Below are 25815 nucleotides of genomic sequence, written 5' to 3' on the forward strand. Positions count from 1 at the left end.
GTCTCCCAAAATTTAGCTTCACCCCTCTTTTTAAACAAAACAATTGCTTGGTACAATTAAACTAGACTTAAGCATCGACGACCATTGTACGCGTCTCCGTATGCCAAGTAATTGTTTAATAAGTAGCTTCACTCGATTCGTTCTCCCGTTTCTCGCTTCGATCACCGCTCTTCCATTGAATGGAACATGTGATCGGCCGTCCAGTTGGTCCGAAAGGTCTAACCGCCTTCTCTTGGTAGCTCGGTTGAAGGAAAATGTTTCTTCGCTGGAAGGTGTGGAGTTTCCGTATCCTGCGGAAACGCACACCTTCCAGCGGAAGTCGTTCCTGTCTCAGGTACTCTCTCTTTGTCAGACAACCCAAGTCGGGTCCTTCGGGCTCCCGGCGGGTTGCGTTGGAGAAATGGAGACCTCGATTCAGGGATGCAGCATTCATTTTTCTATAGAGATCGAGTTAGCAAGTGCAGTAGGTTCGGTCTTCGGATCCGCTGTACGGTTCAGCATCGTGTCGCGTCGCGTCTCTCACGACTTAGCTTCACTCCTCTTTAAACCAAATAATTACTTGGTATAATCAAACTAGACTTAAGCATCGACGACCATTGTACGCGTCTCCGTATGCCAAGTAATTATTTAACAAGTAGCTTCACTCGATTCGTTCTCTCGTTTCTCGCTTCGATCACCGCTCTTCCATTGAATGGAACATGTGATCGGCCGTCCAGTTGGTCCGAAAGGTCTAACCGCCTTCTCTTGGTAGCTCGGTTGAAGGAAAATGTTTCTTCGCTGGAAGGTGTGGAGTTTCCGTATTCTGCGGAAACGCACACCTTCCAGCGGAAGTCGTTCCTGTCTCAGGTACTCTCTCTTTGTCAGACAACCCAAGTCGGGTCCTTCGGGCTCCCGGCGGGTTGCGTTGGAGAAATGGAGACCTCGATTCAGGGATGCAGCATCCATTTTTCTATAGAGATCGAGTTAGCAAGTGCAGTAGGTTCGGTCTTCGGATCCGCTGTACGGTTCAGCATCGTGTCGCGTCGCGTCTTTCACGACTTAGCTTCACTCCTCTTTAAACCAAACAATTACTTGGTATAATTAAACTAAACTTACGCATCGACGACCATTGTACGCGTCTCCGTATGTCAAGTAATTGTTTAATAAGTAGCTTCACTCGATTCGTTCTCCCGTTTCTCGCTTCGATCACCGCTCTTCCATTGAATGGAACATGTGATCGGCCGTCCAGTTGGTCCGAAAGGTCTAACCGCCTTCTCTTGGTAGCTCGATTGAAGGAAAATGTTTCTTCGCTGGAAGGTGTGGAGTTTCCGTATTCTGCGGAAACGCACACCTTCCAGCGGAAGTCGTTCCTGTCTCAGGTACTCTCTCTTTGTCAGACAACCCAAGTCGGGTCCTTCGGGCTCCCGGCGGGTTGCGTTGGAGAAATGGAGACCTCGATTCAGGGATGCAGCATTCATTTTTCTATAGAGATCGAGTTAGCAAGTGCAGTAGGTTCGGTCTTCGGATCCGCTGTACGGTTCAGCATCGTGTCGCGTCGCGTCTTTCACGACTTAGCTTCACTCCTCTTTAAACCAAACAATTACTTGGCACAACTAAACTAGAAGATCGGAGGGACTCGGGTTCCTTCTATCTTCTTAGTTTAGTCATTCAGATTGTAAAATTGCGAAAGGGAGATCGATGGAACTTGGATTCCATCTATCTCTCTTTGGGTCTCCACTCGCAGCAACCTCCTCGTGGTGAGACCTGGGTAATATTATTTAGCGTTTAATTAATAATCGTATCGCTCTTAGCTGGGTAATGCAATTATTAATTAAAAACTAAATAATATTAGCGAATTGGCTGCGATCCGCCTTGCATAAGTCATCATAAATATAGAGTTTCTTCACTAGATTAGTTTTGATTCTCATTGATTCATCAGAGATTCTAGAGTATTGTCACAGACGAAGTATACCAGTAGATCTTTCACCCAATGTATTTTTTCGACCCATTTTTATGGAGTCTCGAACCCCCATTATCATTTTCGTGCTATTTGTAATATTACCAACAGATTTAGAAATGAATTTCAATCCCTGCATAGTCAACTCACATGTATTTATGCACACGCTATAGCTGTCAGTCCATCAATACTAATTCAGTGAATAGTTTGTCAACTGACCACCATCCATGAGAAGAGGCCGCTAAAATCACCCCTGAATTTTCAGGTCGGTATGGCAGTCAGATTGGGCCACGGAAGTCCATAAGGTGTAAGGTCTATTCGTATACATCGTCTGGGCTTTTACATTATTTAAATTAATTATGAACCATAGGATACATCGAGGCTTGATCCTCAAAATTAGAATCTAAAAAGGCAAATACGAAAAGTTCTCAGCGTTTACACACGTTTCAACTACCTGTAGCTCATTCGTAATGCAATTTCCTTCTGCAACTTTTGTATAAAACTTTAAACAAATCGATCGATGAAACAACAGCTAGTACAGCCAGCTAACGAAAGATGGCGCGAAAAGCATGCATGTATGGTGTTCGAAAACGTTGAATCGATAGTAACGAGGAAACAACTGAAAGGGAAGGAGCGCGTACTTTCGGTGATCGTCTTCTTTCATCGGCAAGTTTCGCACAAAACGGTACGTGTATCGTTCCAAAGCACGTTTTTTACCTTCGATTAACCGTAGCTTTGGTGTTCCCGTTCAGTGAAATGTAACTACAGCATTATCGGTTATGTAAGACGACGTTCCGAAAAGTAACACGCTATTTTCCTCGTCTAATTCTTACGAACGATAAATGAAACGTGCTTCGTACCTCACCAAATTTTGTGTTACAAAATACTGCCACGATTATCCGTAACTAATGATAGAAAATCTCTTCTCTGTTCTATTTCTATATCGTAAATCAGTGCCGGCTATTCTTAAGTCTAGTGAGAATTGCTGCAACGTGAATTTATAGGTTAGCTCCGCCACGCAACATATCCTATCGGTAAAAGGAAATTTCAAGTGCATTGTTTCAACTGACCTTTACGCATGTACAGAATGCAATGTAATTTCAACGATTCGTTCGTTTCTATTTTTATACATTCGATGTAAATGTTGTACCGAACTTTAAAGGAAGCCGCGAGTGCATAGCACGAGGAACGCAATGTTCCATTTAATAACTGGGATTCAATCCTAAAAAGTACGATGTGTTCCGTACACGAGTTAGAGCGTTTTCATTGCTTCGCCTTGTGTAACTCTTTAAATACTAAAACTTAAATAACGAGGCAGTAACAAAACCAAGTTTCCTCGAATGCGTATGTTGTTCGGTACATAGTGCATCGTTACATAAATATTAAAATATAGAGTAATGTATCGTGCGTAAGAGAGTTTATTAAAATCTTGGACGACCCCGGCATTTGCTTATCTAACGTTGCACGTTGCATTTCTTATCTTACTAGAATTACAACTTCTCTGACGAAGTTATTCTTTCTTCGATCGTGTCAAGGGAAAACAAATCGTGACACGTCTTTAACCTAGATGAATAATTGCTTCGAGAAGTCATAGAAGAGTGGAATATCGATTTACGCATAACTCTGTGATCTTCTGCTATAAAACGAAAGAACGAATTCTACGCAATTTTCCTTATCAAAACAGCTAATATTTATTGCGCCAGTTTATTTACTTCTGTGGTAATCCTTGTCAAAAGTAATTCTTTGACCAAATCTTTTACTTTTATCACGTGGATAAATCGTTTTTATTACCTTCGATCGTAACTGATATACATCGATTAAATATATCAAATTTCCGATCGAATAAAATGGTGGAAACTTGTTCCTCGTAAGACCGACTTTCATTATCGTTCGCACGAGGAGGAAAACGTACGTACGTATTATCGAACGATACTGTACGTACTATTCTTATTTCAAGCGCAAACGTCGCGTAACCGATTGATATTCCAACTATTCACCGTAATCATCGATCATGGACGCGTTCCAATGTCACGTGTCCTTCGTTTTTAAATTTGGCGCCCGTATTTTACGTAACCGAAACATAATCTTTTTATTTCAGAGTACGAAGCCAGCTGTGGTGTTAGAGATGTATTTGACTCCTGCCACCCTCTACTCTCTCAGGTTATCGCTTCAACAGGTAAAATGCACTTGCATTCGACAAGTGCAAACGTATTGTGTTGGCACCTTTAGTCATTATACAAGGAAAATCTTTAATGAGAGATTCTAGAGGCCAAACTAAGACGAAAATCAAGAATATCAATTTCTTGACTGAGGCTTCCTTAAAAAGCTATTAAAAAATTAAATTAAAAAATTTCAAATCGTTCTGGAAAAATTATTTTCGGTTGCAGGGGTCAATTACAATCAGTTTTGGTCATTAGACATACCCTCGAAATCCTACTCAGTTTCGAGAAAAAAATTCGAGTAGTTACTGAAATTTTTAGACGAAATTGAAAAATTTCAAATCATATTTAAAAAATTATATTTAGTTACAGGGGTCAATTATAAGCATTTTTGGTGAATAGACATACCCCCGAAATCCTACCCACTTTCGAGAAAAAAATTCGAGAAGGTGTGAAATTTTCCAACAAAATTAAAAAATTTCAAATCGTTCTGGAAAAATTATTTTCGGTTGCGGGGGTCAATTCCAATAATTTTTGGTGAATACACATACCCTCGAAATCCTACCCACTTTCGAGAAAAAAATTCAGTACAGGCGGAACTTTAAACGTTAATAACTTTTTAACAAAGCTTCCATCGACAAATTAGTATTCTTGATTTTCGCCTTATTTTGGCTTCTAGAATCTCCTAGTAAAAATTTTCGCACGATTGATTAGATACGAAGTTTGTAGGGGCGGGGAACGAAATATGTGAAAATATAATATTTTTGAAATTTATTCATAATTTAGAATCTAATGTAAAATAAGTGATAAATTTTTTAAGATTTTTTAACTTCGCTAAAATTCACCGAGATATTATTATATTTCCATAATATTCTAACACTAGTTTTGCCCTAGATAGTATGGGATATGTCGTGCATTTTATGTTAGCGTGACCCTATCTGCAAGAATTTAACATTTCAGTTATCTCGGTCGTTTCACTACGACTTGATAACAAACAGTTTTATTTAAATAGATTCTAATGTATCTTAGAATAACCATATAAACAAACGGGGTAATTATATACTTCACCAACACCACCACTGTTTTTAACAGCCTCACTGTAATTTGATAATTACAATTTAGTTTGAATATGGAATTGTTTACTATCTTCCAAACTATTAGGGTGGCTCTGTTTTCAAGACTATAAGTAGATTTTAATAATTCTTTCTTGAAAATTAATTCAGTGGTGGATTTAATATTTTTAAAGACTGTTGATACCATTGGTGGCATTGGTTAGATGTACCTAAAAACCAAGAACCATAAATTGATAGATTACTTCTCTTTCAGGGAGCTGTTTCACAGGCAGTACGTAGAAATATAGTCGAACGTAACGCGACGAAGTCGGCTTTTGTCCTTGCTACCGTTGGATTATCCATGAGCATGTTTTCCGTGAAAAAGATGCTGTCGTCCAAGCATCGAGGCCGTCTGTAACAATTCCATGAAAATCAGCAGCAACAAATCAACCCTGCAGAAGAGAGGAGAAAGATGTTTAACATGGTTCATTATCAGACCCGAATCCTTCACGGAACACGCTCACGACAGAGACCTACCATTCGCAATTAGTATTTTTTAATGGAAACGTTCCCTTCGTTGTACTTTTTCAACCAAAAATCAGCACCTGTACTGTTTATTCGTTTATAGATAATAAGGTGCCAGTATTGTAGCTATTACTAACTCGAATATGAAAGCTAAAGTGATTAAATAATATATGTATATTCCAGAACGACGAATGGAGCGTTGAAGTCAGCGAATGTTCCGTAATTTTTTTGAGAATAATTTTTTATCTGTCGATAAACGATGAAAAAATTCTTCTCGAAATCTGTCACGAAGGAAATAGGCCGACGAGGCTGTAGGCAAAGGTGGATGCAATTCCTAGAATCCGCGACGGTTGTTTATTTGTAAGGACTAATTTTAACAATGTTGTCTTTGGAACACACAATCGACCTGACAAGATCTTCGTGATTGTTGCTGCAAGACTATGTCACGAGCTGCAGTCGCATAATCATGTAAGCGCGACATACTGTTACGTAGATTATAACCACATTTGTCGTAGTCAACCATACAAATTCTATGTCACACAAGTTCGTCAACGACACGTTTTAGTTATTTTATTTTCTTCTCCCTTTCCTTCGATCCTAGCAAATTTTGCTCTTCGAAATTTACGGTATATCTCAGTTTATCTAGAATAACGTAGATAATCCACGTTATACCTTTCTCGGAGCACGATAATTCGTAATAAAATGTCTGTTACAAACGTGTATAAATTATGTCGTGTAGTTATAATCCTCGACAACGTAATGTACAGGGTGCTCGGCCACCCGTGGGAAAAATTTTAATGGGAGATTCTGGGGGCCAAAATAAGATGAAAATCAAGAATACCAATTTGTCGATGGAGGCTTCGTTAAAAAGTTATTAACGTTTAAAGTTACGTGCGCGCAGCTGTTCTCACAGGCGGAACTTTAAACGTTAATAACTTTTTAACGAAGCCTCCATCGACAAATTAGTATTCTTGATTTTCGTCTTATTTTGGCCTCTAGAATGTCCTAGTAAAATTTTTTCCTGGGGTGGCCGAACACCCTGTGTATCGTCGCACCGATGTAGCGACAAAGATCGGTAGAATCATTTTTATTAGACTTAACGTATACATTTATTTATAATTATTATACAGTCTCACACTCGATATCTCTTGTCGTAACGTCTCGTCTATAATTCTCCCACACTCGTTCCTTCAAGCTCTCGATTTCGTCTCGTATTCTCGCAAAAAGTCTCATCCACACCAGGGAAACATCGACGAGATCAAACGTCGTCGAATACACCTTTACGTAAATGAATTTTCGCGTTTCCTTTGTGTGTGTAAAAAAATATTCGGAGTTCTAGAAGTTATCCTTTAGTCGATTCTTCCCTTCGTGTGCATGCGGCTATTCGCGCACAAAATATATACATGCATATATATATACATATTTATACATATATATATATATGTATATGTATGTATAAGTAGCTATAGAATAAAAATTCGTGATCGTCGGACCGCTCGATTCGACAGGTTTAGACGCTAAAAAGGTACCTAAAATAAAAAAAAAAAAAAATTGAAGAAACATAACGACAATATTAACTATACGATCAACAATGGTAACAGCTACGAATGTCCAAAAGAAGCAACAACGCTGTGAATTTTAGCGAATCAATGCTCGTTCTGTGTTTTCGGATAGCTTACCGCAACTAATCGATACTCTCTTGTACTTAAAAGAAACTTTGGCAAATGCTACGCTTAAAAAATACTTTGGCAAACGAGACGCGTTTTCCAGATGGGTTTTTTCTCTCTTCGACTGATGGGAAAAAATGTGTGTTCTTATGGTAACGTAAAACGATCAAGTGGGGGGTGGGAAAGCTAACAAAAGAGGACTTTTGATCACCAGATTTGCCCCGATAAAACAAAATTCCCACGCAGAATGTCGAGTGTCGTGGCTTTTACTTCCGGTAAAATTGTAAACAACGTGCTCTATGTGCAAGATACAAACTGAATCAGAACGCCGTGCGTTTCCTTTACATGGAATGAAAAGGATAAATACAAAAGCGACTTTTTCGGTTTCCCCTGTTCTCGTGTATCCTTAATTAGTTCCTTAATTAGTGGCAGTCTGGCAGGGAGGCACATGGTTGTCGACCGTACGACAATCAGACAGTACAATTCGGCTTGAAAGGAGCCACGCATTCAACACTTTGGAGGTCAGAATTTTTGTCGATTGTACTATTTATTGTTCGAGCTGCCCGACGATATCGCGTGCGACTTTCACGAGGCTTTTAAAGCGCGATTTCTTTCTCCAATCTTAAATTTATCCCGTCCGAAACAAAAACATGTGACTTTCGAAAGAAAGAAAATAAATTATCCTCGTGAAAGATCGACGCGCTCCCTAGGGCTACACGATTAAACTATCGAGGAGTCAATAAAATATCGTTATCGTTTCTTTAAATTTCGGTGCTTTTTCTCTATCACACACACTTCCATCGTTACTGTCCGAGCTAAATCATCCCCCTTCGACGTATGATCGGATTAATAGGTAACGCGACGCATAATCGATGTGACTGGCAAGTTCACGGAATCGTCGTCGTCGCTGTTGTACGCTTTGTCCCTTGATTCTAAACGCGTAAAAAACGTATATTCGTAAACCTCGAGAAGAACGGAATAATAAAAGGCGTGTTCAGCTGCACCATTACATGTAAAAACACGTTTGAAGGATTTCTGACAAATGTTGTCTGCAATCGATCGAATCACTCGTCTTTGTTTTTTCTTAAAAGCGATCAAAAAACGTAGCGCGATCCTTCCCCTTCGTCGAAAGGATTAAGACGATGTTAAAAAAATAGATCTTGTCTCCACGATAACTAATGACGACTCTCGTTTTATCTTAAGCTTAATTATTTAACGAAAACACTCGGTTGTTTTCCCTTTGCTTTGCCTAATTTACACGGATCTATAAATATTAGTAACTAAATCGATTCGCGCACGGGCGACGTACACTGTTTTTACTTCCAATTGTTTCGTACTTTAAGAACTAATTACAAACGCCATAAAAATTAAACTTTATAAACGATACTGACAAAAGAAAAAGAATATGTATATATATATATATATATACATATATAAAGAGGAACCGGTTCTCTGAAACGTTTTACGTTCTTATCGAGATCGAATCTCGCATTCTGTGCGTGCGATTGGCCCCTATCGTACGTAAAGACTCCATAGAAGTCGTATTATGTTATCTTTAAAATTTTATTTGTTTAAAAAAAAAAAAAGGAAAAGATAACTGAATCCATGCACTTGGTGCAAAGACTGTCCCGTTTTCATCGGTACTAACATATATATCTCGTAATATAATAAAACACGTAACTTCGTTATCTCGTTTTCGTACGTTCTACGTGAAAGACGTTTTCAGTTTTTAAAAACAGTATTTTTTCTTCTCTTTTTGGTTCGTCTCGAATATGAAATATGTCATATAAAATCTGCAATAAAATAGAAACTTCTGATACGCTCGATTCACAAACAATTTTCTAAAGAAATTTAAAATCAATTACGCTCGATGCATCTAAAAGCATCTCATATTCAAGGCCAGACCATTATTCTTCTTCGCCCCCTATCTTTAAGTTGCTTAATTTTACGAATTTTCCATTATATCGAACCTTTATATTGCTCGGAAACTATTCGCGTTTTTTTCTTATTCTTTTTTTTCACATATTTTTCTTCGAATAATTTCTGTACAAACTTTTTTTTTATGAGACGATTCAACTATCGTCCTTCCACGTGAAGAAGGCACAGCGTGTTTACATCCCTCGCAGGTATTGGTCGAAAACAGTGACGAAGATCGGCTAATCAGCGGACTACAGCAACCCTTGCCGCTGATTGGCTGTCACCGATCTTCGTCACCGTTTTCGACCAATACCCGTGAGTCAATGGACTGCAGCAGGAGTGGGGATGTAAACATGCTGTGCCTTCTTCTCGTGGAAGAATGGTACATTTGTCAAAGTTCACGCAATCAAATCGATCGTTTCATTTTACTTGTATTTCTTTTTCTTTTTTCTCTCTCGTACAAAACATATTATTCCCGACACGAAACGATGTTTTACGGTTTTTATACAACGAACCAAATACTTTTTCAATGCACCTCAACTAACGAGTGGTTCGCTACGTTAACATCAACAGCAAAATGTGCAATGTTTGCTTACGCGTTGCATAAATTTTTCGGACACTCGACAGATATACGTCTATAATTTTTTTTTTTTTTCTGCACTTTTAATCGGCTTCCCTCATGCAATATCAAGTAAATAGGTATTTCTGTCTACCACAGACTTCGTGCGCTTAGTACTTCTACGAATGTTTAGAAATATAGCGCTTATACTCTTAATAAGAATATCAGTTATCCAAGATAAGACACCTTAATACAACATATTTTTTTTTCGGCTTCCGATTCCAAAAAGATTTCTGATTAAACATTGTCAGTATACATGCATACCGGGTAATCGATCTCGCATCGTTAACCATTCTTAAAACTTCCAAATACACGGGAAACATAACTATCCATATCCGATTGCGATCATTTCTGAGGACATTTGAACGCTTTTCTGGTCCATCCGAGAATTATAATTAACGAAACATGTGTAAGTAGTTACGTACATATTGAACACTGTAATCCATTCTTATAATTATTCATATAAGAGAAATAGACTTTATATATTTACTTTAGTTATCCTATTCGTAGGAGAAACATTGACAAAAAACTCCGAATAGACCAGTGCCATTTAGAAACTTTGCAACGGACATATACGTTTGTCCATTTTTATAGAAATTCTCTTCGGCAGACTATAAAGTGAGTGTATACATAATGTTATGTATTACCTTGTAAGAGCTGACGTATACTGTACGACTGAAGTGCGTTTGCTTAACAAGCGATAAAAATATGCGAAGGCTGAGCTTTTCTTAGCGTATCACATATGTATACGCACACACATACGAACGTTACTCGTGTACATACATACATATACATATATGTAATAAAACACTTGTTTCTTCGCCCTCTTAATATTCGGTTAAAATCGGATTTGTAACCCTGGATCACTAGCACTAGCCACATTGGGAGTGCGGATAAATGTGTTAACAATGTCTACTTGCTTCGTCGAATGTTTTCTCGTAGTTAATCCAAACGCGTGACTCGTCATGAACCGGTTTGCATCGTTATTACGATCTTTCGTCCGCACTCTTTTGCCCACACCGTCGTCCATTTTTCTCGAAACGTAGAAAACATCCATAAACTACCTCTGGATTCGAGAGATGCTTCCCACTGCCGACCGGATTGCTCTTCGAACGCTTTCCTGGCACTTTGAACGCAAATTTCGTTTCGTGTTCCATACCATACACTATAGAAACGAACAACGATCCTTTTCCTTTTCTTGCTCGTCGCTGGTAGGCTCAGCGAATGCAGGGGAATCCGAACGAAAGCGATGTTAGTTCGCGTTAAGGAAATCCAATCGACGACAACACACGAATAGTTCTTTCTTTCTCGTATCCACCACGTGGTAAAGTATACAATCTTATGACATCGAGGAACAGGGTAAACGCGGCGAACCCATCTGCGTGAGCACCCTATCGAGCCATTGCAGCGGCCCGTTTAAATGCAGCTCGATCCAACATGGCGTCGATGTCACGGTTTGTCGTCGATACGCCGCTCCCCAGCCCTTCACGAAGCTCATTCTGATGGTGCACATCCGAGTTAGCTGGTACACCGCCTCGAATCCTTGCGACACCGACTGTGACAGCAACGCCGCGAACTCCTGGTTGTTGAAGATCTTCAAATTGCAACCTGCACGACGTGAAAGAACAAATACGGTTCTGAGAATAGCGCGTTACGAATGATCCGGCCGTGAATCGAAAGCCAGTCGAAGCTCGTCGTTCGTTGCATCTTCAACCATCATGAACGATCAGCTTCGACTGTTGCGTTAAAAATTGTATCTGAATGTTTCAGCCCCCTTTGAAATCCTAACTTTAAAACAATTTCAAATAGGAAACAATTCCCAGTAAATTAGATAAATGCATATAAATAGCAGCAAGTACACGCTTATCTTAATTACCAGTAACTCTCAAAACAGTGTTTGTTTATGAGTGTCATTTTATTATTTATGAGGAATACTTATCAAAGAAGCGTTATTTTGTGGCACCGTTTCTGATTTCATCAACCAGTTGAATATTGATGAATTTTACAAGAAAGTTATCTAACGCATTTAAATTTAAATGCTAACCTTCATGTGCGAGATGATATTTTAAGCATGCAGTCTTTAATAGATAATTAATTCTTATTTCCGCGATACATAAATCTATCAAAATACACGTGAGAGTATGTGCAAGAAAGGTCATATAAACCCTGTATCATTCTGTATCAGAAATCGTTCAATGAAAATTCCAAGCTATTATCTAGTGTGCATCATTCACTTGAACTTTTTTATATTTTAAAGCCATCTTACGATCGTATATTGAAATTATTCTATTGTCTGGAATACCGAGAACTCGCTATTGTCAATAATGAGTCAGTAATCTCACATAAGAGAACGCGCTTACGGTTTTTTTATTATGAGGTTTATCTGCCTGCAATAAAATTGTTACGCCGGTATTACGATTTCAAGGGTAATTAAGCACAAGGTTAAATCAAACATAAAGAACTTATCGTCTCTATTTGTTCCCGAGTAGTTCGACCTGATAGTTTTACAGCTCTAACTTGAAAAGGTGCCTTCATCCCCTATATACGAATCTTCTAAACAAAATCTATGTCAATATACTCGTCAAGTTTCATCAGACGGTTAACGGTTGAGTAATGTTCTTTGTTATCATTGGCAGCTAAAAAGGAAGCCTCCAGAGGCGTACACTCATTTGAAATCATTCTGTTCACACTACCCAAGTCGCAAACCTTGCTTCCAGTAACTTGTGTGCGATAACAATAATAAAAACATTTAAACGGAGTGTACCTTGCACAAGATAAGAACTAAAATCGTTCACCTTCGATTTTAATCTACTTTTGCAGAATCTGAGCGATTGCATATCTGGGATACAATTACAAATCAACGACGCCTACTATTTTAACAACCTGTGATCTATCATCCCGCGAGAGAGGATTGACATAGAAGCGATTTTGGTCCTTTGGAAGGTTCCTTCTCAGCTGCTAGTGACAATACGACGCTTACCGGGCGGTATTTTGCAAACGGTAGCCGGATGCCAGCCGTAACGCTGATTGCAATTAGGACTTTGCACGAATATGCTCGAGTCGGATAGGCACTCGGCGAACACCTCGCCGCCAATGTAATAAAGTCTAGCCCCCTTTCCAATGTGTCGTCTCGTCTGTTCGACCACGGTGTTGCGGTTGACGTTCGACAACAGGCCCAGACAGAAACGTTCGGAGTTGCTGGGATCGGTGAATCCGTCCACCGTGATGCTCGGCTGGGACGCGTGGAAGGTCTCGCCCACTCTCGTGTTCAGCTCATAGTAGCTTATCGAACACCTTGCAAGCGACAGAAAAAAAAGCGTCGATTCGATACGCCAAGGTAAACGCGTTCGATCGCGTTTTCGATAGTTAATTATGATGATTCACGACTGACGCCGTGTTATCATTCATTCGTGTACGAAAATTATCGCCAACTCCGCTCACCAAAAGGCAGGCTCGCAATACATAACCGGTTGTGCGTCCACTGGACTGGGAGACAAACGGGACAAAGACATATTGTCATTGTGGTCCATGTTATCGCCATCCTCGCTTATGTATCCAGGAGGGGGGGTGTCAGCCGGAGGATCCATGGATCCGGGGGCCGGATGCGGTGAACCCTGAACGCTTCCTAGGCTCCCCACGCTCGCGGGACTCGTTGCCTGCATACTCTGGGAAAAATAAATAAAGAAAAGGTGAGAATACAGCGTTTCGACAACCTTTTGCTGGAGAAATGGAAACACAATAGGTTCGATACTAACCTGCATTCCTTGGTAGGGATTGTTCGGCTGCTGTTGCTGCTGTTGTTGCTGCTGTTGCTGCGGGGATTGCGGTATACCCTGCTGATTATGGTGCTGATGGTTCAGCGTCGCGTGGAAGCTCGTGTTCTCCGGCACGCTGACGCTGAGCTCCTCGAGGGAGGTGTTGTACAGAACGGGCTCGTCCCCGGCTAAGTTGTGCCGCGGCACGAGAATGGCTGGCAAAACTGCAAAGTTTCGAGCGCTAATAAGTCACGCGATCGGGCCGCGGTCGCTTTGCTTACGGCGGTAATAACGTTATGGCCGATTAATGGCGCGATTCCAGTTAACCCTTTCGTTCCCAAATTATTTAACTATAAACAAAAATATCTTTTGGTAGCTCCAGGTACGACGAATTTTATTTTTATTTCAGGATTACATGTGTGGCGCGCTAGGCTAGGAGAAGGGGAGCGTTTCGTTCTGGCATCCTAATAAGAATGTTCGATTCAGAATTGATTTTGCAGAAAATTTTTAATTTCGAATCGATGAAATTAAAAAATTGCAAATTGTTTTGAAAAAATTATTTTTGGTTGCAGGGGTCAATTACAATCGTTTTTGGTGAATACATGTACCGCCGAAATCCTACGCATTTTCGAGAAAAAAATTCTTCACCGAAAATATAATGTGTGGTCAGAAATGTTTCTGTAATTTCATTTTCTGTCTCACTTCCTCTTGTGTTCATTTCTGTAACATGTTGGTAATGTTACGAGTAACACAACAACGGTAATGGGGCTCTAGAACCCTAGAAAAATAGGCCGAAAGAATAAATTGGATATAAGTTCTACTCGTATACCTCGTCTGTGATTATATTCCTCATTTTTATCAGTCATATGTAGATGTAAATCCAATTATCCGGCATTACTCTAGTTCCAAATATGTCGGGTAATCGGAATATTACTGTAGATCGATTCCATGCTGCATCGATTCTAGTCGCTTCAATAAAGAATTGATTCAAGACTCAATCTTCTTGCAAGAACCGAACATCCCCTACGCCGGGATATTGGATAGTCGGTCAAGGAACGTATGCATATGAACGGAAGGGTCAGTCGAGCGCTTGCGAGAGAGCGGACCCCTCTGGTAGCGGGTACCAGAGGTAACGCCACACATGCAATACGATGCTTTTTCATAATTTATTCCCCAGTGTTAGTAACGGCGGGAAAATCTGATGACAATTCCTGCTCGTGTCAAATAGTCTTTGATAAGTTTGGAGAGCCTAAAAGGTCGAACAGGTGTATAGGGGGCTTCGAGGTAAAGATGTAAAGACTCAAGTTCACCTACCTGGCGTCTGTATTCGTTGATAATGGTACGGATTGACGCAGACTTCGTCCCGTTTCTGCGTGAACGCGTATTCGCAGTGCTCGATCGCCCTCAGCTCGTGATGCGACTGCAGATCCGGCCAGCGCCAAAGTCGGCAGTAGATCACGTGCGGCAGACCTTTACCGCGTACTCCTTGGACACCGTTGTCGCCAGCACTGCCCGGACTAGGCCTTTCGTGCAAAGAATACGGACTTAGTGTCTACGTCTCTCGATCGTCGTATCAATTTCGCCGGGAATCAGTCCCCGGGATTCGCGGAACCGGAACCGCGACCATCGAAACGACACTTTCCCGCCCGCGGCCCCCAACGTCGACCACGACAAAGGCGCCATCGTCGAAATTTTATACGTTGCCACGAAACTGGCCACTAAGAGACCTCCGAGCGTCGTCGTAAACTTGAGCTTTAATGTACACACGCTTCTTTTCCGACTTTCCTTCTGCCTCTTTCGCTCCCTCGAGTTCCGAGGCGCGTCTGCCGCGCCGGAAGTGGTGGCGCCTAGCAAAGACGCCGACCGATATGCACGCGTTCATCTCCGACGTTTCTCTCTTTCTCGAAACCGGGGTAATTTAACCGGGGACACGCGCTACAGGGTGGTCCACCGGACACGCAACACCAGAATAACTCTTTAGGTTCGCGAGGACTATGGCCGGGTTAGGTCAGCGCACACGAGAGTTAAAACGACGTGCGTTTTTATGTTTTTCATTGTCCTTGCAATTGAAAACGACCAAGCATACATAGAAACGCCGGTTGTCTTCGTTGTTTTCAATTGCAAGGCAAGGAAGAACATAGAAACGCTCGTGTGACTCTAATCTAATGTGGTGCGGAGAGATTAATCCTAGAGGGTGCTGTTTTCAGGGACGATGTTCCCTAGTTTGGATATCTTTACTTGGAATTAATAAAGAGGTAACCCTCTTCGTCGTTGGGCCAGATAAAACGTTTCGTTTCACGCTACCGCCATTTTTGCAATTCTGAATTCATCGGTTGGGGGAGTCCTTGCATTGCAAATTAAACGAAGCTACCGGCTTCGAAAATCTCTGTGTTTAACGAACGGCGACGAAACGACAAAGGAAATGTCGGGGGGAATAACGACGCCGCTGAAACGTGTTTATCATTGACTTTGATGTGCACGCGACTAGAGTGGAATCTCGATGGATGCAACGCCTCGATACCTGCATGCGAAGCGCGTCCTTTGCGTCGTGTAAGTGGAAGGGACGACCGCTCGCCAATAAATGAACTTGCAAATATACAGAGTGGGGCAATCATTTTTACCACCTTAATTATTTGTTCTTTCAGACTTTACTCGCAGGAAAAATATGTTTAAGTTTGTTTTTATATTTTGACGAACAATAGGTGGCTATATATTATTAGAATAGCGGTTATTCGAGATATGGGAGCAAAACAACGGTTCTTACGTCGTAAAATGTGTTTCGAAATTGTGTGGCCGATCAAATCGACGCAACGCTGCAATCGACGAGCAGCTGAAGCCCCGGTATGCTTCTTATCGTTTCCGGATTGATTCCATCAAGAGTTCGACGATTACAGTGTTGAGTTGATATCGCCGAACAACGCTTCGAGCACTTATGACGTAAGTATTGTTATTTTACTCCTTCATTTCACGTCGAATGGCCTTGCATTACACGTATATTTTTTTATACATGTTCTTTTACAATTGAATATACGTGTGTTATATGTGCAGTTTTAAATTCGAAATAAATGGAGTGCGTGTTCTAAATGCTAGCGTTAAAATGAGCACCCTATATACGCACAGTCCACGCGTGACCCTCAATTACAATCGCACGATACGGCAATTCGTTACATAATAATTTAGAAACACTCGTTACGGGATTTACATGATAGTTTCGATTCGCGGCCCACGAGAGTCGATTATGCAAGATACTCAGAGCTCAAAAGAAAGTGTAGTTTTTAAGAAACTCAACCGGTATTTTGACTTTACTAAAAAAATATAAATTATCATCGCAATTTAAAATATTGGATTACTATTGCATCATTTAAAAACTGTGTATTTGAACTTTCTTAACATTTCGTTCCTTACGTTGTCTACCTAATTTGCATTAAGATTACTACTTTGCATAGGATATATAAAAATAAAATGAAATCACAGGAGATCGTTTACAGAGCGAAATACTTATTCGAGGATTGCTGTACGAAACACAAGTTTTCTCGCAGCTTTGTATGAAACCGCGAGAATATAACCGCCCCCTCCCCACCTCGCCCACTGTACCCAATTGTTATGTAACAACAATGTACCGGCAAAAGTACTGTCAATTCACTGGAAACATTGGCTAACTCTCCAGCGTTTCGACGGTCCGTCTGTTCCCGCGTTCTATCGACCGCTCCAAAAGGTAGCCCTACTATAATAATACAGTAGAACCTTCATTATAGTCGAATAAAATAAATCGGTTACGCTACAACATCGACAAAACCTACATCAAAAAATTTTCTCACGATTTTCTTAGATTTACAAACCTCAATTCATTTTAATTTTCATTTTTTTTTTTAATAAAAACACTTAACGAATAAAATATTCCCTCGCAATATTTTTTTTTTATATTGAATATGATTTGGTGAACGCGAAATTTAGCGAGTAAAAAGCTAAAATACAGCACAGATTTTTGCGTTACGTGTAAACGGGGTCAGCCAATGTGCTACGACAATCTCAATTATGAATCGATCTTATGGTTCCTACGAATGGCAACACTTAACGATCGAAGAACTATTGCCAACGTTATGTATTTATACAATATTCTTGTCCTGTCTCGAGCCAAATGCATCCTTGAGAACGTTACGAAATTTCTCTGTTTTTCAATCGAACCGCCTCGAGATATGGTGATATCGATACGTCGCTGCATATATCGAATCTGCGATTATTCGATTTTTCCGACGAACGAAAACAAATGGCGTCCATTAAATCTATAAATTTCAATTCATATCTTTTGCGCGGGAAAATGTTTCAAAATCTTGTTTACATATAATTTTAACGAAAGCTTTTCTATAGTTCCTATTCAAAATTCTAAATCGAACCGTTCTCGAGACATGGGGATATCAAATGGCGTCCATTAAATCTATAAATTTCAATTTATATCGACAGTTTCTACTCGAAAGTTCAAAATCGTTCGAAAAGGACCACAAAGTTCCCCCACTAGTGAATAATACTTACTGGTAGCTCTAATCGAACGAGACGTCGTCAGAGATACGGGAGGATCGTTTCGACTAGTCGAAATAGCGATGTTCTATCGGTAATCGCGAGAACGTAGTCGATCCACGGTCTCAGTTCCTTCTGCAATTTTAGTCATCCTGCTGACGCACGCCTACTCGAGGACGCCAGGAGTCGCGTTCACCGTGAAATTCTTTCCACGTATGCATCAAACGGGCAGGCGCGACTTAATCGAGTTTAATCGTCGATTGCACGAAGAACGGCGGCCGGCGCGCCGTGTGCTCCCACGTTTTTTACAAAAGGAGAAAAAAGGAAAAGAAAACAGTCGGTACGTGAGCTGCACTTATTTGCACGCGCCGGTGGCGCTCGGTTTTGTTCTCCGCTAAACGCGACACGCACCCCGCGGGGGAAAAAAGAAACAACACCGCAGGATACCGACAGTTTTTTCTAGATTATCTTTTACCGAGTAAAAAATGCACGACACACCGGTACGTCGATTATTCGCGAATGCGAACACACACGCTGGTTTCGACGTCGAAACGAGCACGCGTTGAATGTCAACAGAGTTAAGCCGCTAATGAACGAGAGTCTTTCTCGTTCCGGTCGGCAGGTAAGCCGGGGGCTTATCGTTATCTCGAATAATTTCGATCGTACGTAACGGAAAGTGGCGGCTAACCGCTTTGTCTCGATCCTCCGCGGAGCCCATGGGAGAAGGATACGGAGGAAACGAAACGGGTCAACGTCACGGCAACCTCCGGCTACGATAAAGAAACCCAGAAGGCAAGAGAACTCGAGGGAAGGGAAAAAAAAACGTGGAACGTTTTGATAAAACGAGCCGACGAAACCGACGCGATAAATTATATCTTCGCGCGGAGCACAGTTACAGCGATTCCGATTTCGTTCCTCGTGGCGACTACGAGGATTGCGGGAATAACACGGAACTGGACTAATCTTATTCGCGATTTCATTCGTAAATAATGTTTTTCAATGGCATTACAATTGGCTAAATCTAGTTTTAAAACGAGTTTAAATATTTTATTCGTTGATAAACAATAAAATTTGTCCAATTCTGGAATCATTTGTGAATCTTGAGACTTTTCCCGCGTTTATACAAAATGGCGTCCCTACACTGATTATCTTTCGTTAAAGCTACCAAGACCAGCAAATAATTTCAGAAATTCTTTAAAATTATTGACACCGTGCTAATATAAATGTACGAATTTATTATGACTTTTAACCTGTCGATTGCCACGGCGCTTCGAACTTCCAAACGCTCGAAATGAACGAATCCCATTGCTCGTGAAGTTTTTAATAATTCCAGTGTTATTAGAAAGTATAATAACAAATGTTGAGGACATTTCTGAGCATGAAAAACTGGCAGTCAACGTGTTAACAAGACGTAAATAAAGTTATGTTTCCTTGAACGCGGCCCCAAGACCATAGAAATGCCTTCATTTTGGGCTGCCCGCATATTTAAGACTATTATGTAGTCCTAAAAACAATGATGACGAGGGGGTTTAAAATAGGGCCAAAATGAAAAACGATCGCGGATATAATGGCGCCTAGACGAAGCACGTCGTTGAGGTCGAGAAAGTTCCTCCACTGTTGGTCGTTCGCTCTCAAAAATATTCTTTTCTCTGGCTAAAATATTTGCAATAAATAACGCGCGAAATTTCGTAACGTTTCGTTAAATGATTACCGAGTTTCGCGATCGTCGCGTGCACATCTCGTAAATGGCTCGACACGGTGTGCCACACTTGCGTAACTTTACGTTTTTCCGAGTCACACTTTGCCTTCCTATCCGCGGGGGAAAACGTCGCTACGAAATCTGTGTCACTCATTTTCTACGTAAATGCTACTTACTGTATCGATTACGTTACGTAAACATCAATTAGTCTGGGTTACCGCTCGAAAGTATCTCGACGACGAATCGATAACATTTTATGTGTCTCGATCGCGTGGAAATCTTAATCGATCAATCGACGACTCCAGCTTCCGCTCATAGTTACCAAAAATACTCTTTTTTAACAGACGAAACAACGTCCATTTTGTTCGTTTACTTTCCCCTTCGATGGGTTCAACATTTAGCCACTATTGCTTTAATTATTTAAGTCTTGTTATCTTATTAGTTATTTATTCTATTTTCTTTTCTGCTGGTGAAACAATCTACACTATCCAATGTTCATTAACCATTGTAATAATAAAAAAAGTACTAGAATTGTTCTACTTTTATAGGTTAGTAAATTGCATGTCACGATTTTTATGTGCAACTATTTCCCAATAATTTTGAAATAATTATGGATTACAGAATGATTCCAAAAAAAATAAATCTAAAATATAAATTAAACGAAAGCCCAATGGCGTCCTAAGTCACGGTTACGGAAACTCGTCCGCGCGATTGATAAATACCTGGGATCCCGATCGGTCGAGCAACGCGGAAACTCTTACTCCGGAGAACCTGGATCGACGTTCTATCGTTGTTCGACAATGCAGAAACGAAACGCCATTCACGGAGGAACGCGATACATCGCGATCGGTAAATCGCGAGACACGAACGAAAATTTCATTTCCTCGAGTCGCGCGCGAATCGCTACACGAAATCAAATGTTCGTTAACGACCGTGTAAATAGTCGGTGAATCGCGCCACGTTCAGCTGGTGGAACGAAATCGAATTTCCGGGAGGTTATTGTGAGCTCAGAGTTATCAACCGGAGGTACTAACACGTGGACTGCCGCTAGTGGTCACCGGTGACCGGCGATCGGAGATAAACGGAATTTTATTCCACCGAAAATGCATTGAAACTGAGAAAAAACAGAATAGATTGAAACTATCTCTAATATAAAATCGTCCTCGATGGTACTTAACTTACATATAGACTATAATTGTTGCTATCTTGTTTAAAGTTTAATTACTCTGAATCTTTCAAATATGTATTAAAAAATTATACTTTTCCTGTACGATATTACCAACACAACAGAATCTAACCTTAAGAAGCGTTTATATGTCACTGGACACTTAAAGAAAAGTTTAGGACGTCCTTAGCTATGAGAAACTGTCATGGCGGCCGTCGCCTTAAGGACGAGCGAAGGTTTCGAGCGACAAAATCGCGACACCGTGGCGAAAAACGTAACTCGCGGCGAGTATCGAAACACGAAACACGAAACGCACGCGTTTCGTCCGAGTTACAGAAGGATCTGCCTTTCTCGATGACAGACTTTCCCTCTCTCCTGTCGAGTATCCTTGGACGCACGACGACGTGGCTAGGATTACTATTAATAACATCGTTATGAGCTACGTGCTGTAAGACAATCGATTCCGATACGCGAATTTATTCAGGATACGCTTTCACATCGTTGCGCAATAAGACAAAATCCAGGAAAAGACTAATCGTTCGTTCTAACCTCAAAATCGAACGTCAAAAAGCAAGAAGACGTCGATTTCGTCCTGTTTACGTTTTTCTCGAACGTTCCACCGAAAATCGCTGCGATCCTTTTAACGTACGGTGCGCAATGCTTGCATTATGCAATCTACAGATAAGATGATGCTTAAGAATGATGCGATAAGAATGCTACATTTAAATTTCTGAAACAGGAACACCGGAGGGCAGCTTTCGAAAATCCTGCGAGGCTCGAACGTGAAATAAAAATTTTTTACAGTTAAATTTATGATGTAAAGCGGTGAATACGATTTGCAAAAGTGTTAATTCAGAGTGCAAAATCTACGTATCACGTCTACGTACGTCGTTTTGCCCCGAGGATCAATTTGCACTACTTTGTGCTCGTGATTGTCCGAGATGGTTTGATTCTGTTTACAAGACAATAACGTCTGTTAACAATTCATTAAATTAACACATTATATGACGGAGGCTGCCCTTTAACAACCGGAGACGCCAATCGTTGGCACGTCATAAGCTAACAGTGATGAAATCTTATACTCTTTCGCTAGGATACAAGTCTCGCTTATCTTGATTTTCCTTCTAGATATATTTCTCTTGTCCTATGCCACTGCTAGACTCGTTTATCGGTGACTTTGTAAAGTCACGTCCGTTCGAACGAAAAATTCGTGATCGTTTGTTTGCGGAGATGATTAAAATTCTTATCTAGATAACAATTTCGAATAACGAATACAAGATACACAAATTTTTGTTATTTATAGAGATGCGCGAGAACCAAAAAATAACGAGACGCGTAATTCTTTTCTCATTTAAATAAATAAATAACGTTTATTGTTATTTTGTTTGTTCTTTATTCGTGAATAACATCCAATTTATTATTCATCGAAGGCAGCTTATTTCGATTAATTTTTATTGGGACAATTATTCCAGTAAATCCTGTTTCGTGATCCAAAATGGCCGCCTGCGAAGGATTACCACTCGCGCGATCATCGATAAAACCAAACCTTTTCATTTGTATTATCTTTTAATTTTGTTCGTGATATCAAAGGTCCTAATATTCATTATGTATCTCATAGTCGATCGTACCGATGATGTTTTTAAAATATCAGTCACGTGTTAAGCGATAAGACTGATTTATGTATACGATATGTACACAGTCTATATGGTTATGTATACAACTCTTCCTATCTTCGAATCCACTTCAAATCTTCTCTTTAACGTCACTTAGTTCTTTGAATTAAACATTTTCAAAATGTACAAAGTTCAAACAATTTATACATAATCTATATTCTACGCGTGCAGTATCGTATTTACGATTCGAGGAAGTTCATATTTTTAATAACTAAATAAATTTTTCTCGTACGATAAATTTTAAAACACGGTATACAACATTACACTCTCGTCAACATGCTCAAACGAAAATACAAACACTGTTCTTTTGAATTTCTTTTTTCTTTTTAAAAATCTAGTAACACTAGAAAACGTTTTTCTACCAAGAATCACTGCCCATTGTAATTTTGTTAAGATGAAATCCGGGTCAGAATTGACCCACCATCGTCGACAGTTAATTCTTGCAGTAAATTCGGTCTACTCCATCGAGTAGATACCTTCGTAAGCCAAAATATCGCTTACTGAGTCTCCGTAAGTCAAAACCTTGATAAAACGAAACATCGAGTTCGTTTTATCGAGGTCCGACGTTTCTGGTCGTCCCTATCGCCGTACCACGGAACAGACCACTTCGAATGATCGAACCGACGAGTGTATGTGTCACGACTGTCACTGGTAAGGTAAAAAAATTTTCAAAGCCCCCGAAGAACAATTCTCGCGCGAAGAAAGATGGATCGTGAGCGCGGCAACGTGACGCGCACGTGTCTCATTCACAGCCACGTTTCGCAACTGAAACGAACGCCGAGCGCGTTAATTGTTATTTATTCCGATCCGAATACACGAGCACAAACGATAAAAAAGAATCGTTTACACGGTTCCACGTTTCGAACATTGTCGCGCGTCGTGCGCGACAGCTGCTTTCATTTCGCCCGTTCGTTGGTTCGCGGCGGTTTATTCGTTAAGATTGTTACATAATTGCCAAGATAACGCACGGCGTGCAATCACTATGCTACAACTATCGTGTTACAGCTAGATAAAGTGATCTTATTAAAATAAGAATAAAACTATAATGTTATTAGCGTCCATTTCGTTTTCAATTGTATTCAGAAGTTTACATGTAAGTCTCCCTTACTAACTGGGCAATTTAATATTTATTTAATCGTTGGAACTGTCTTGTACTTTAATTACTCTTACTGTTTTAACATTGCTGATATACAGAAGTGGATTACTTTTTTTCTTGTTAGAAACACTAAATTGACAATTACCAACCGTAGACTTGGATATATTAACAGAAACTAACCCGTTGAGTCAATGTTTTCCAAAGTGTGGGGCGTGACCACTAGAGGGGAGGAGGTGTGTAATCCTAGAACTCCACCATATTTGTCCAATTCGGTTGAAATTTGATTTAATTACTCTTTACATTACGAAATATTAACTATAATGTATACTACGATGCTTCGAGGTGAAGTTGATTCCATATTCGTTCGGATAATAGAGATTTTAAGTATCGTCCGGTTGTTTAAAAAGCAAATATTATCGTCGGATTTACACCAAGTACTGAACGAACAAACTGACGTAACGCACGCGAATTGATTGCCAAGAAATCGACGGAGAGAACACGTGCCATCGATTAGGATTATCCCTGCACGAACTCGTGGTTGGAGATAAAGGATCGATAAATATATAATAATAATGATAAACGAAAAAAAGCTCGGAAGAGCTGCTCGACTAGAATATCTGACAAGATCTTTTCATCGTTAATACCCGCGTTTGAAACTAAATGATGCACCGTGAACGTACACGCGATTCTACGGTCCGCGATTGTATACTAAAAGCGTATTACTGTTATTATATATTTCGGTTTGGTTAGATGTAGCATGTTGATAACGGGAGGGCAGAATCTAAAACAGTACACGTTCGCTGAAAGTCCAGCGAACGCCGGCAATAGACCTTTAGTGCCTTAGGTCAGGTCATATATTGCAAACAAGAACGTACTCGACATCAAACCACCACCTTTGCTAGCGTATTTAAGTTTGAACTGTCAATTGTTTTGGAAGAATCGCTACTTGTAAACTGTAGGAACTTTGAGGAACTGAAACGGATCGTTGCACCTATTCAATTGCTACGCATACGCTCTTGTTACGTTACAAATACGATTATTGTCACGCTCGAAACAGTCGAATCTGCACTTTCGGTATTGCTCGATATGATTTGCAGTTTCCAACGACGATCGATCGAACAGAGTCGTTTCTTAAACGATCTACATTACGTTTTAATCAACGTAACAATTGTCATGCGTTTATAAGGAAGTATACGAAAATAGAAATCATCGAGATACCGGATCCCGTCGATTCGTTAATAAGAACGGAAAGCCGTCTCTTATGCATAGAGTACAATGAAAGAGAAACGTCAAATGGATAGAGAGTGTGACATTATACGCACGAATACGTAGGCAAGTAAATATGAACGGCGAACAAAACACTCACACACACGCGAGCGTACACATACTCGTGCTATCTATTTGCCGGAGTTCCGTTAAAAGAGACGCAAATAAATGCAGAAATCTCTGCAGAACCCGTTACGTTACGTCACAAAGCAGGTACAAAAACAGATGGACAAAAAGAGAAAAGAATAGGTCGCACAGGTCGTAATATCTATGCACGCGCAAGAGTATGTAAAGCGAGCGTACCTTGGTATAGTGATACACTTGGTGTTGCAACTTTGCGTAGTAATGGCCTTCTCGAGTTCCTCGAGGCCAGTGGACTTCTTTAACTTTTTCACGAGGCTTTTCACGGCTTTCTCACTCCATTTGTCCTCCCCCTCGGCTTTTTTCCAACCCAGCAATCGTTTAACGACAGGCGGGTTAAAGCTGGACAGCATCGAAGTCATGATTTGCGCTACGAGGATTGCGCGCGACCCGCATCGGGCTGTTTCGACGTGCTGCGACACAAACGAATTTTGCACTCACGATTTTCGGCCACGAAACCCGGACAGGGTCACTGTACGATTAACGTTAAACGCGAACTTCTAAATCGTGGTGAACGCGAATCTCTCATACGGGCGGCGAAAACTTTGCCACGGCCGCCATATTGTTCCTTAAGCACGTTCGACGGAACTCGGTGATCTTCGGTCGGTTCCGAACCGGTCATTGAATATA

At 40.5% G+C, this 25815-nt stretch overlaps 2 protein-coding genes across 2 annotated transcripts; one reads left to right on the top strand and one right to left on the bottom strand.

Annotated features, from left to right (window-relative positions):
- The first annotated feature begins 2498 nt into the window (after positions 1-2498).
- LOC143349053 (uncharacterized) lies at positions 2499-7387 on the top strand. Its single transcript, XM_076779922.1, has 3 exons — positions 2499-2621; positions 4035-4112; positions 5422-7387. Exons 1-3 carry the CDS (start codon positions 2514-2516, stop codon positions 5563-5565), a joined length of 330 nt encoding a protein of 109 aa, XP_076636037.1. The 5' UTR covers positions 2499-2513; the 3' UTR covers positions 5566-7387.
- Positions 7388-7523: 136 nt separating this feature from the next.
- On the bottom strand, positions 7524-25784 carry Smox (Smad on X). Its single transcript, XM_076779921.1, has 6 exons — positions 25348-25784; positions 14945-15153; positions 13631-13854; positions 13317-13540; positions 12856-13169; positions 7524-11483 (listed from the first exon to the last, which is right to left on the bottom strand). The coding sequence occupies exons 1-6, from the start codon at positions 25545-25547 to the stop codon at positions 11215-11217; spliced, it is 1440 nt and encodes a 479-aa protein (XP_076636036.1). The 5' UTR covers positions 25548-25784; the 3' UTR covers positions 7524-11214.
- Between the last annotated feature and the right edge of the window lie 31 nt (positions 25785-25815).

The sequence above is a fragment of the Colletes latitarsis genome, chromosome 12, assembly GCF_051014445.1.
Source record: "Colletes latitarsis isolate SP2378_abdomen chromosome 12, iyColLati1, whole genome shotgun sequence".
NCBI classification, from domain to species: domain Eukaryota; kingdom Metazoa; phylum Arthropoda; class Insecta; order Hymenoptera; family Colletidae; genus Colletes; species Colletes latitarsis.

Coding starts and splice junctions, on each gene's coding strand:
- LOC143349053 (XM_076779922.1), top strand. CDS start 2,514: ATGGTGTTCGAAAACGTTGAATCGATAGTAACGAGGAAACAACTGAAA. Junction 2,622..4,034: donor GGCAAGTTTCGCACAAAACG/GTACGTGTATCG, acceptor TTTTTATTTCAG/AGTACGAAGCCAGCTGTGGT. Junction 4,113..5,421: donor TCAGGTTATCGCTTCAACAG/GTAAAATGCACT, acceptor CTTCTCTTTCAG/GGAGCTGTTTCACAGGCAGT.
- Smox (XM_076779921.1), bottom strand. CDS start 25,547: ATGACTTCGATGCTGTCCAGCTTTAACCCGCCTGTCGTTAAACGATTG. Junction 13,541..13,630: donor ATCCCTACCAAGGAATGCAG/GTTAGTATCGAA, acceptor TATTTTTCCCAG/AGTATGCAGGCAACGAGTCC. Junction 13,170..13,316: donor TATTGCGAGCCTGCCTTTTG/GTGAGCGGAGTT, acceptor GTCGCTTGCAAG/GTGTTCGATAAGCTACTATG.